Below are 12,500 nucleotides of genomic sequence, written 5' to 3'. Positions count from 1 at the left end.
TTACTTAATTACTCTCCCTTACTCTCCCTGATCACCCTTAATTACTTAATTACTTAATTACTCTCCCTGATCACCCTTAATTACTTAATTACTCTCCCTTACTCTCCCTGATCACCCTTAATTACTTAATTACTTAATTACTCTCCCTTACTCTCCCTGATCACCCTTAATTACTTAATTACTCACCCTTAACAACCCTTGATCTCCCTAATTACCTTTCACCCTTAGCTACTCTCCCTTCACCCTTTCTCGCCATCAACCTCCCTTACTTACATCATACTCACCCTTAGCTATTCACCCTTCACTCTTAACAACCCTATTCACTCTTACTCACCCTTAACCTCCCTTACTCATCCTATTCACCCTTAACAACCCTATTCACCCTTAACCTCCCTTATCACCCTTACTCACCCTAAACCACTCACCCTAAACACCCTTTACCTCCCTTACTCAGCCTTAACCTCCCTTACTCACCCTTAAACCCCCTTACTCACCCTTACTCACCCTTAATCTCCCTTACTCACCCTTAAACCCCCTTACTCATCCTTACTCATTCTTAACCTCCCTTACTCACCCTAAACCTCCCTTACTCACCCTTAAACCCCCCTTACTCACCCTTAACCTCCCTTACTCACCCTTAAACCCCCTTACTCACCCTTAACCTCCCTTACTCACCCTTAACCTCCCTTACTCACCTTAAAGTACTACCCCTATTAACCCTTAAACCCTCCCTTACTCACCCTGGCAAACCCTGCGGGCCGCGATCCCCAGGGACTCCCCTGCGCAGCACGTCGTCGCCAGGGGGTCCTCGCTGTCCCCTGAGGCCGGGCAGTCCGTCTCGTCCGGGCGCCCCTGGGAAGCCTGTAGTAGGGGGTAGGGGGAAGGGGAGAGGGGGTAGGGGAGGGGGAAGGGGTAGGGAAGGGGAGAGGGGTAGGGGAAGGGGAGAGGGGTAGGGGAAGGGGTAGGGGATGGGGTAGGGGTAGGGGAAGGGGAGAGGGGTAGGGGAAGGGGTAGGGGAAGGGGAAGGGGAAGGGGGGAGGGAGAGATAAGTTGATGGATGAGTAAGTAAAATTATGAATAAATTGGATGAGTAAGTAAAATCATGAATACATTGGATGAGTAAATTGGATGAGTAAGTAAAATCATGAATAAATTGGATGAGTAAATTGGATGAGTAAGTAAAATTATGAATAAATTGGATGAGTAAATTGGTTGAGTCAATGATATGATGAATTGGATGGATGAGTAAGTTAAATGATGGATAAATTGGATGGATATATTGGATGGGTAAGTTGGATGGATAAATTAATCCTACTCATGAATTTACTCATAACGAATTTACTCATAAAATTACTCATCAGTTTACTCATAACTCATTATTTGTTCATCCTTACTCATTAACTACTTATCTAACTCATTCCTTACTCATCAAACTCCCTCATTACTCATGAAACTCATTCCTTACTCATAAATTACTCATCTAACTCCTCCCTCACTCACTAATTACTCACTAATTACTCATCTAACTCACTAATTACTCACTAATTCCTCATCAAACACCTTCCTCACTCACTAATTACTCATCCAACTCACTAATTACTCATCCAACTCCCTCATTACTCATGAAACTCATTCCTTACTCATAAATTACTCACTCATTACTCACTAATTACTCATCCAACTCACTAATTACTCATCCAACTCACTAATTACTCCCTAATTACTCACCGCGGTCCCCGATGGGCCCCCCGAGACCCGGCAGGCTCCCTCCCGGCAGGCCCTTCTCGCCCGGAGGTCCGTCGGGCCCGAAGTCACCCGGCCTGCCCTTCTGACCTGACCTGCCCGAGTGACCTGCCTTGCCCGGGCGGCCTGCGATGCCCTCCTCGCCCGGTTCGCCCTTCTTGCTGGGCAGGCCTGTGGGGGAGGGGGGGGGGTTGAAAGGGAGAGGGGAGAGGGTTGGGGGGGGGTTGGAAGGGGGTTGGGGTTGGGAGGGGTGGGGGGATAGGGGTGGGAGGGGGAGAGGGGGGTGAGTGGGGAGGGGATAGGGGTTGGAGGGGGGAAGGTGGGGAGAAGGAGAGGGGAAGGAGAGGGAAAAGGGGGAGAGGAGGGAGGGGTAAGGGGGGAGGGGAAAGGGGGTGGGGTTGGAGAGGGGGAAGAGTGGGGAGGGGTGGAGGGGGGTGGGTAGGGTGGGGTTGGAGAGGGGAGAGGGTGGGGAGGGAGGGAGAAGGGGTGGGGGAGAAGGGGTGGGAGAAGGAGGAAGAGGGGGTGGGGAAAGGAGGGAAGGGAGGGGGAAGGAGGCAAGATGGGGGAGGAAGAGGGAGAGAGAAGAAGGGAAGGGAGGGAGGGAGAAGGAAGAGGGAGGTGGGGGAAGCGGAGGGAGAAGGAGGAAGAGGTGTAGGGGATAGAGGGAGGGAGGGACAGAGAAAAAGGCAAGGGAGGAGAGAGAGAGGGGGGGGGGGAGGAAAAAAAAAATATTATTATTATGATCATCATCATTATTACATTATGTATTATATATAATACATAATACATATATATCTAAATATGTATACATATATATATGTATATATGTTTATACATATATATGCATACTCGTATACATATATGTGTTAATATATACATACATATAATTAATTAAACATAATTCAACATAATTATATATAATTAAACATATACATACATATAATTAAACATAATTATTAACATAATTTAACATATATAATCAATTCAACATAATTAATGAAACATAATTATATAAAATTAAACATAATTATATATAATTCAACATAATTAATTAGTGAAACCAAAGTGACATATATAATTAAACATATATAATTAAACATAATGAATGAAATCATTAATTAAATATAACGAAACCAAAGTGGCACTGACCCGGCTGTATATCAAATATTCAATATTATTAATACATACAAATAATTAATCAAACATACATATATAATTAATCAAACATAATTAAATATAACGAAACCAAAGTGGCACTGACCCGGCTGGCCGATCCGGCCCCGCGCGCCCCCCTCGCCGGGCCGGCCGGGGATGCCAGGCCGGCCGACCGCGCCCGCGCGCCCGCCGTCGCCGCGGAAGCCCTGGGGGGGGGGGGGGGGGAGATTGGTGTTTAGTTGTTGGCTTTGTTGGTGGATTTGGTCTCTATTTGTCGTCATTGTTAGTGGATTTGTTCTCTATTTGTTGTCTTTGTTAGTGGATTTGTTATCTATTGTTATCCCCATAAATCCTAAAAAAAATCCTATATATCAAAAGGCCTATAAATTCCACTTTAATCCCTATAAATCCTAAAAAATCCTACAAAAATCCCCATAAATCCCACCTTCATCCTTAAAAAACATAAATCCCTAAATAATCCCTATAACCCCCCAAACAATCAAATAAATACTTAAAAATCCCAATAAATCCTAAAAAAATCCCCATAAATCCTAAAAAATCCCCCATAAATCCTTTAAAAAATCCCCCATAAATCCTAAAAAATCCTAATAAATCCATTAAAAAATCCTCCATATATCCTAAAAAATCCCCACAAATCCTTTAAAAATCCCCCATAAATCCTGTAAAAAATCCCTCATAAATCCTTTAAAAATCCCCCATAAATCCTGTAAAAAAAATCCCTCATAAATCCTACCTTAATCCCCCTCAGTCCCGGCCGTCCGTCGAAGCCCCTGTCGCCGACGAGGCCCCTGCGCCCGGGGTCCCCTGCCTCCGCCGGGGTCCCTCCCACGGTGGGTCCAGGGGGCCCTCTGTCCCCTGGGCGCCCTGGGTATCCCTTGGGGCCCGGGTTGCCGTTCGTCCCTTGGGGCCCGAGGTCGCCTGGGGGTCCTGGTTTGAGGGGAAGGGGGGAAGGGGAAGGGGGGAAGGGGGAAGGGGGAGAGATTAGTGTTTATTTATACTAAAAAATAAAATTGATTATTATTGTTGTGTTTTCTTTTCTCTTCCCCTCACTCTCTCTCTCTCTCTCTCTCTCTCTCTCTTTCTCTCTCTCTCTCTCTCTTTCTCTCTTACTCTCTCTCTTTCTCTCTCTCTCTCTCTCTCTCTCTCCCTCTCTTCTCTCACTCTCTCACCCTCTCTCTCTCTCTCACCCTCTCTCTCTCTCTCACTCTTTCTCTCTAACCCTCTCTCTCTCTCTCTCTTTCACTTACCCTCTCTCTCTCTCTCTCTCCCTCCCTGTCTCTATCCCTCTCTCTCTCACCCTCTCTCTCTATCTCTCTCTCTCTCACCCTCTCTCCTTCTCTATCCCTCTCTCTCTCATCCCATCTCTTCTCTCACCCCATCTCTCTCTCTCTCTCCCCCCCTCTCTCTCTCTCCCTCCTTACCTGCAATACCGAACCGCCCAGCATCGCCAGGCTGTCCCTTGAGTCCGAATCTTCCGTCTGGTCCCCGAGGGCCCACTAGCTCCCCTCCGTGGGGCCCAGGGACCCCTGTGTCCCCTGGTTCGCCTCGGATGCCTGCTGTCCCTGGGAGGCCCATGGTTCCCATTTCGCCCTGGGGGGGAAGGGGGAAGGGGTGGGGGAGAGGTGAGAGGGAGAGGGAGAGAGAGAGAGAGAGAGAGAGAGGGAGGGAGGGAGGGAGGGAGAGAGGGAGGGAGAGAGAGAGACAGAGAACAGAGAGAGAGAGAGATAGATAGAGAGAGAGAGTGAGATAGATAGATAGATAGATAGATAGATAGATAGAGAGAAAGAGAGAGAACACACACACACAGAGAGAGAGAGAGAGAGAGAGAGAGAGGTTGAGATTAATAAAAATTTGTAATGAAATAAATTGGATTAATAAAATTGGGGTAAAAATTAAGTAGATTAATAAAATTTGTGGGTGAAACTTTGTTAAATAAAATGTTTATTTTATTATATTTTATTATAATTGAATTTTAATTTTAATCTCTAGTGAGATCAAAATTAATAAAATGAATTTTAACTAAATTTAATTGATTATATTTTTAATTCAATCTAATTTATTTTAATTTGAATTAATTCTAATTTAATAAATTCCAATAAATTTTAATTGATGAATTTTTAAGACATCAATTCATCAATTAAAATTGATTGATGAAATGTAAAATTTAAATCAATTAAAATTAATTAAAATCTTTAAAATCAATTAAAAATAAGGGATTTTTTCAATTTTTTTTTGAGGGGGGAGGGGGGAAAGGGCTTAAGAATTTAATATAATTTTTGGGATAAAATTTATATAAAAAATAATCTAATGCACTTTTTTTATTAATTCGAATTAGAAAAAAAAAATGCGGATAAGAAAAAATCATTTTCAATAATGAAAATGAATAGAAAATTAATTAATTAAATAACTATTATTATATATTCATTTATATATTACAGAGAATAAATATGTCATAGAAAAAATATACTATAAAGAAAAAAAAAAATATATTATAAATATAATTTTTACTTATTTATATATCATCATAACAATTTATATGCAAATTTTAGCCTCATTAAAACTGAATATTTTAACATAGATTTGAAACATATGCAAATTTTAGCCTCATTAAAATTTTAAAACTGAATATTTAAACATAAATTCTATTTATTTGCAAAGATTAACCCCATTAAAATTGAATATCTTAATCTCTCCAATTAAATCCTCATCATAAATCCCCTTTCCTCACAAATCCCTCCAATTAAATCCTCCTCATAAATCCCCTCCTCACAAATCCCTACAATTAAATCCCCTTTCCTCATAAATCCCCCCTCATAAATCCTCATCATAAATCCCCTTCCTCACAAATCCCTACAATTAAATCCCTCTCATAAATCCCTAAAATTAATTCCTCATCATAAATCCTCCAATTAAATCCTCCTCATAAATCCCTCTTCCTCATAAATCCTACCTTCTTGCCATTGACCCCTGGCAGCCCGGGTCTGCCCCTCTCGCCGACGAGCCCGACGCGTCCCTGAAGGCCAGGGAACCCTTGTCCCTCCTCCCCAGGGGTCCCTAACAACCCCCTGGGGCCTGGCAGGCCGGGGACGCCCGCGTCGCCTGGGGCTCCTGTGGGGAGAAAGGGGTAGGGGTTAGGGGAAGATTAGGGATTGGGGGAAGATTAGGGATTGGAGGAAGATTAGCGATTGGAGGAAGATTAGGGATTGGAGATAAGGGGAAGATTAGGGATTGGGGGAAGATTAGGGATTGGAGATAAGGGGAAGATTAGGGATTGGAGGAAGATTAGGGATTGGAGGAAGATTAGGGATTGGAAGAAGATTAGGGATTGGAGATAAGGGGAAGATTAGGGATTGGGGGAAGATTAGGGATTGGAGGAAGATTAGGGATTGGGGGAAGATTAGGGATTGGAGATAAGGGGAAGATTAGGGATTGGAGGAAGATTAGGGATTGGAGGAAGATTAGGGATTGGAGATAAGGGGAAGATTAGGGATTGGAGATAAGGGGAAGATTAGGGATTGGAGGAAGATTAGGGATTGGAGGAAGATTAGGGATTGGAGATAAGGGGAAGATTAGGGATTGGAGATAAGGGGAAGATTAGGGATTGGAGGAAGATTAGGGATTGGAGGAAGATTATGGATTGGAGGAAGATTAGGGATTGGAGATAAGGGGAAGATTAGGGATTGGAGGAAGATTAGGGATTGGAGGAAGATTAGGGATTGGAGATAAGGGGAAGATTAGGGATTGGAGGAAGATTAGGGATTGGAGGAAGATTAGGGATTGAAGGAAGATTAGGGATTGGAGGAAGATTAGGGATTGGAGGAAGATTAGGGATTGGAGGAAGATTAGGGATTGGAGGAAGATTAGGGATTGGAGGAAGATTAGGGATTGGAGGAAGATTAGGGATTGGAGGAAGATTGGAGATAAGGGGAAGATTAGGGATTGGAGGAAGATTAGGGATTGGAGGAAGATTAGGGATTGGAGGAAGATTAGGGATTGGAGGAAGATTAGGGATTGGGGGAAGATTAGGGATTGGAGGAAGATTAGGGATTGGAGGAAGATTAGGGATTGGAGGAAGATTAGGGATTGGAGGAAGATTAGGGATTGGATATAAGGGAAGATTAGGGATTGGAGGAAGATTAGGGATTGGGGGAAGATTAGGGATTGGAGGAAGATTAGGGATTGGAGGAAGATTAGGGATTGGAGGAAGATTAGGGATTGGAGGAAGATTAGGGATTGGAGGAAGATTAGGGATTGAAGGAAGATTAGGGATTGGAGATAAGGGGAAGATTAGCGATTGGAGGAAGATTAGGGATTGGAGATAAGGGGAAGATTAGGGATTGGAGGAAGATTAGGGATTGGAGGAAGATTAGGGATTGGGGGAAGATTAGGGATTGGAGGAAGATTAGGGATTGGAGATAAGGGGAAGATTAGGGATTGGAGGAAGATTAGGGATTGGAGGAAGATTAGGGATTGGAGGAAGATTAGGGATTGGAGGAAGATTAGGGATTGGAGGAAGATTAGGGATTGGAGGAAGATTAGGGATTGGAGGAAGATTAGGGATTGGATATAAGGGAAGATTAGGGATTGGAGGAAGATTAGGGATTGGAGGAAGATTAGGGATTGGATATAAGGGAAGATTAGGGATTGGAGGAAGATTAGGGATTGGAGGAAGATTAGGGATTGGAGGAAGATTAGGGATTGGAGGAAGATTAGGGATTGAAGGAAGATTAGGGATTGGAGATAAGGGGAAGATTAGCGATTGGAGGAAGATTAGGGATTGGAGATAAGGGGAAGATTAGGGATTGGAGGAAGATTAGGGATTGGAGGAAGATTAGGGATTGGGGGAAGATTAGGGATTGGAGGAAGATTAGGGATTGGAGATAAGGGGAAGATTAGGGATTGGAGGAAGATTAGGGATTGGAGGAAGATTAGGGATTGGAGGAAGATTAGGGATTGGAGGAAGATTAGGGATTGGAGGAAGATTAGGGATTGGAGGAAGATTAGGGATTGGGGGAAGATTAGGGATTGGAGATAAGGGGAAGATTAGGGATTGAAGGAAGATTAGGGATTGGAGGAAGATTAGGGATTGGAGGAAGATTAGGGATTGGAGGAAGATTAGGGATTGGAGGAAGATTAGGGATTGGAGGAAGATTAGGGATTGGAGGAAGATTAGGGATTGGAGGAAGATTAGGGATTGGAGGAAGATTAGGGATTGGAGATAAGGGGAAGATTAGGGATTGGAGGAAGATTAGGGATTGGAGGAAGATTAGGGATTGGAGGAAGATTAGGGATTGGATATAAGGGGAAGATTAGCGATTGGAGGAAAATTAGGGATTGGAGGAAGATTAGGGATTGGAGGAAGATTAGGGATTGGAGGAAGATTAGGGATTGGAGGAAGATTAGGGATTGGAGATAAGGGGAAGATTAGGGATTGAAGGAAGATTAGGGATTGGAGGAAGATTAGGGATTGGGGGAAGATTAGGGATTGGGGATAAAGGGAAGATTAGGGATTGGGGGAAGATTAGGGATTGGAGATAAGGGGAAGATTAGGGATTGAAGGAAGATTAGGGATTGGAGGAAGATTAGGGATTGGGGGAAGATTAGGGATTGGGGATAAAGGGAAGATTAGGGATTGGAGGAAGATTAGGGATTGGAGATAAGGGGGAGATTAGGGAATTAGGGGAAGATTAGGGATTAGGGATTAGGTGGGAGTGTGGATTGTGGATTAGAAGAGATTGGGGATTGGGGGAAGATTAGGGATTAGGGATTGGGGAAGATTAGGGATTGGATGGGGTAAAGGGTAAGGGGTAAGGTGGGTGAGTGATACTTTGTGAGTATGGGGGGGAGAGAGAGGGAGGGAGGGAGGGATAGAAATAGATAGATAGATGGATAGATAGATAGGTAGAGGGAGGGAGGGAGAGACAAAGAGAGAGAGAGAGTGAGAGAGATAGATAGATAGAGAGAGAGAGAGAGAGAGAGAGAGAGAGAGAGAGAGAGAGAGAGAGAGAGAGAGAAAGAGAGAGAGAGAGAGAGAAATAGATAGATAATTGGATAGAGAAAGAGAGAGAGAAAGAGAGAGAGAGAGAGATAAATAGAGAGAGAGATATAGATAAATAATTGGATAGATAGATAGATAGAGAGAGAGAGTGAAAGACAGAAAGAGGGAGAGAGAGAGAGAGAGGGAGCGAGAAACAGGGAAAGAGAGAGAGAGAAAGAGAGAGAGAGAGAGAGAGAGATAGAAAGAGAGAGAGAGAGAGAAATAGATAAATAATTGGATAGATAGATAAAGAGAGAGAGTGCGAGAGAGAGACAGAGAAATAGATAGAAAATTCGATAGATAGATAGACAGACAGATAAAGAGAGATAGAGAGAAAGAGAGAGAGAGAGAGAAAAAAGAGAGAGAAAGAGAGATAGAGAAATAGATAGACAATTAGATAGATAGATAAATAGAGAGAAAGAGAAAAGGCGATGAAGTGAGACAGAAATAGACAGAAATAGATAGACAAATAGACAGAGAGTGGGAAGAAGGGTGTTTAAAAAACTTAAAAAATAAACAGAAAAACCTTAAAAATAAGAGACTTGTGAAACCCTAAAGAAACCTCCATAGAAACCTCCTTTAAAAAAAAAACTTTTAAAATATTAAAAAAAACCCTGATGAAACCTTCTTAAGAAACCCTTTAAAAACTTAAAAAATCTGAAGAAACCTTTAAACAAAACCCTGAAGAAACCCCCTTCATCCCTGACCTTGGAAGCTTAATAGAAACCCTAAAGAAACCTCCTTAAAAAAAACTAAAGAAACCTTGAAGCCCTTAAAGGTCAAAGAAACCCCCTTCGGAAACCCCCTCTTGGAAACCCTCTCCAGAAACCCCTTTAGAAACCCTCCTTCACAAACCCCCCTTTGGAAACCCCCTACAGAACCCTCCCCCCTGGAAACCACCTCCTGGAAAGCTCTCCCCCTGGAAACCCCTTCACAAACCTCCCTCTTTGGAAACCCCCCCCCTTGGAAACCCCTTCAGAACCCCCCCCTGGACCCCCCCCCTCCTGGAAACCCCCTCCTGGAAGCCCTGACCTTGGAAACCCCCTCCTGGAAGCCCTGACCTTGGAAACCCCCCTCTTGAAAACCCCCTTTGGAAACCTCCCTCCTGGAAACCCCCTCCTGGAAACCCCCCCTGAAAACCCCTCTAGGAAACCCCCTCTTGGAAACTCCCCCCTGAAAACCCCCCCTACAACCCTCACAAACCCCCCCCCCCTCTTGGAAACCACCCTCCTGGAAACCCTGACCTTGGAAGCCCTCGTCGCCGTGGCCAGCGTGCGTGCCGTTGTCGCCCGGGGCGCCGCGCAGACCGGGGTTTCCGACGAAGCCCTTCTGGCCCTGGAACGGGATTGGGAGAGATTAGGGATTGGGAGAGATTAGAGGGGGGATGGGGGGGGGAAGATTGGGAGAGATTAGGGATTGGGAGAGATTAGGGATTGGGGAACAGATTAGGGATTGGGAGAGATTAGGGATTGGGAGAGATTAGAAGGGGGGATTGGGGGGATTAGGGATTGGGAGAGATTGGGGGGATTGGGGATTGGGAGAGATTGGGGGGATTGTGGGAAGATTAGGGGGATTTGGAGAGATTAGGGATTGGGAGAGATTGGGAGAGATTAGGGATTGGAGAGATTAGGGATTGGGAGAGATTAGGGATTGGGAGAGATTAGGGATTGGGAGAGATTAGGGATTGGGAGAGATTAGGGATTGGGAGAGATTAGGGATTGGGAGAGATTAGGGATTGGGAGAGATTAGGGATTGGGGAGATAGGGATGGGAGAGATTAGGGATTGGAGAGATTAGGGATTGGGAGAGATTAGGATTGGGAGAGATTAGGGATTGGGAGAGATTAGGGATTGGGAGAGATTAGGGATTGGAGAGATTAGGGATTGGGAGAGATTAGGGATTGGGAGAGATTAGGGATTGGGAGAGATAGGGATTGGAGAGATAGGATTGGGAGAGATAAGGGATTGGGAGAGATTAGGAATTGGGAGAGATTAGGGATTGGGAGAGATTAGGGATTGGGAGAGATTAGGGATTGGGAGAGATTAGAGATTGGGAGAGATTAGGGATTGGGAGAGATTAGGGATTGGGAGAGATAAGGGATTGGGAGAGATTAGGATTGGGGAGAGATTAGGGATTGGGAGAGATTAGGGATTGGGAGAGATTAGGGATTGGGAGAGATTAGGATTGGGAGAGATTAGGGATTGGGAGAGATTAGGGATTGGGAGAGATTAGGGATTGGGAGAGATAAGGGATTGGGAGGAGAGATTAGGAATTGGGAGAGATTAGGGATTGGGAGAGATTAGGGATTGGGAGAGATTAGGGATTGGGAGAGATTAGGGATTGGGAGAGATTAGGGATTGGGAGAGATTAGGGATTGGGAGAGATAAGGGATTGGGAGAGATTAGGAATTGGGAGAGATTAGGGATTGGGAGAGATTAGGGATTGGGAGAGATTAGGGATTGGGAGAGATTAGAGATTGGGAGAGATTAGGGATTGGGAGAGATTAGGGATTGGGAGAGATAAGGGATTGGGAGAGATTAGGGATTGGGAGAGATTAGAGATTGGGAGAGATTAGGGATTGGGAGAGATTAGGGATTGGGAGAGATTAGAGATTGGGAGAGATTAGGGATTGGGAGAGATTAGGGATTGGGAGAGATAAGGGATTGGGAGAGATTAGGAATTGGGAGAGATTAGGGATTGGGAGAGATTAGGGATTGGGAGAGATTAGGGATTGGGAGAGATTAGGGATTGGGAGAGATTAGGGATTGGGAGAGATAAGGGATTGGGAGAGATTAGAAGGGGGGATTGGATGGGGTTATATAAGATTAGGGATTGAGGATTAGGGATTGGGGATGGGGGATTGGGGAGAGATTAGAAGGGGGATTGGGGGGATTAGGGATTAGGAGAAGATAAGGGATTAAGGATTACGGATAAGGGGAAGATTAGGGATTGGGGATTAGGGAAGATTAGGGATTTAGGATTAGGGATTGAGAGAGATTGGGGGGTTAGGGATTGGGTATCTGGGGAAGATTAGGGATAAGGGGTAGATTAGGGATTCGGTGGGATTAGGGATTCGGAGAGATTAGGGATTATCCTTATACTAAATATACTCTTATACTCTTAATACTCTCTTATACCTAGCCCCCTTATACCTTATACCCTCCCTCGTGCCCCTAATACCCACCCCCCCTTATACCATTCACATCCTTATACTTACCTCTTTATACTCTTATACCTTATAATACATACCCTACTCATACCCTTATACCCCTTATACCCGCATACCTTATATCAATCACCTCATACTCTTGCGTCCTTACCCTCATACCCTCATACTCTCCTACCCTTTTACTCAACACCTTATACTCACCCCCTCATACCCTGATACTCTGGCATCCTTACCTTCATACCTTCTCCTCTCCCCCCCCTCATACCCTCATACCCTTTCCTCTCCTCATTCCCTAATACCCCTTCATACCCTGATACCCTCACACCCACCCCTTTATACCCTGATACCCTTATGCCCTCATACCCTAATACCCTGA

At 44.4% G+C, this 12,500-nt stretch overlaps 1 protein-coding gene across 1 annotated transcript in view; it reads right to left on the bottom strand.

Moving 5' to 3' along the window:
• LOC125024851 (collagen alpha-4(IV) chain-like) overlaps window positions 1-12,500 on the bottom strand; it is a gene marked incomplete at both ends in the record, with an annotated part of 32,409 nt that overhangs the window by 2,886 nt on the left and 17,023 nt on the right. Inside the window, 7 exon segments of the mRNA XM_047612625.1 lie at window positions 741-861; window positions 1,729-1,914; window positions 3,005-3,104; window positions 3,653-3,846; window positions 4,341-4,509; window positions 5,870-6,027; window positions 10,201-10,291. Coding sequence (XP_047468581.1) covers window positions 741-861; window positions 1,729-1,914; window positions 3,005-3,104; window positions 3,653-3,846; window positions 4,341-4,509; window positions 5,870-6,027; window positions 10,201-10,291 — 1,019 coding nt within the window.

Source organism: Penaeus chinensis, unplaced genomic scaffold (assembly GCF_019202785.1).
Source record: "Penaeus chinensis breed Huanghai No. 1 unplaced genomic scaffold, ASM1920278v2 CTG_7009, whole genome shotgun sequence".
NCBI lineage: Eukaryota > Metazoa > Arthropoda > Malacostraca > Decapoda > Penaeidae > Penaeus > Penaeus chinensis.
This window is presented reverse-complemented; position numbering and strand designations above follow the sequence as displayed.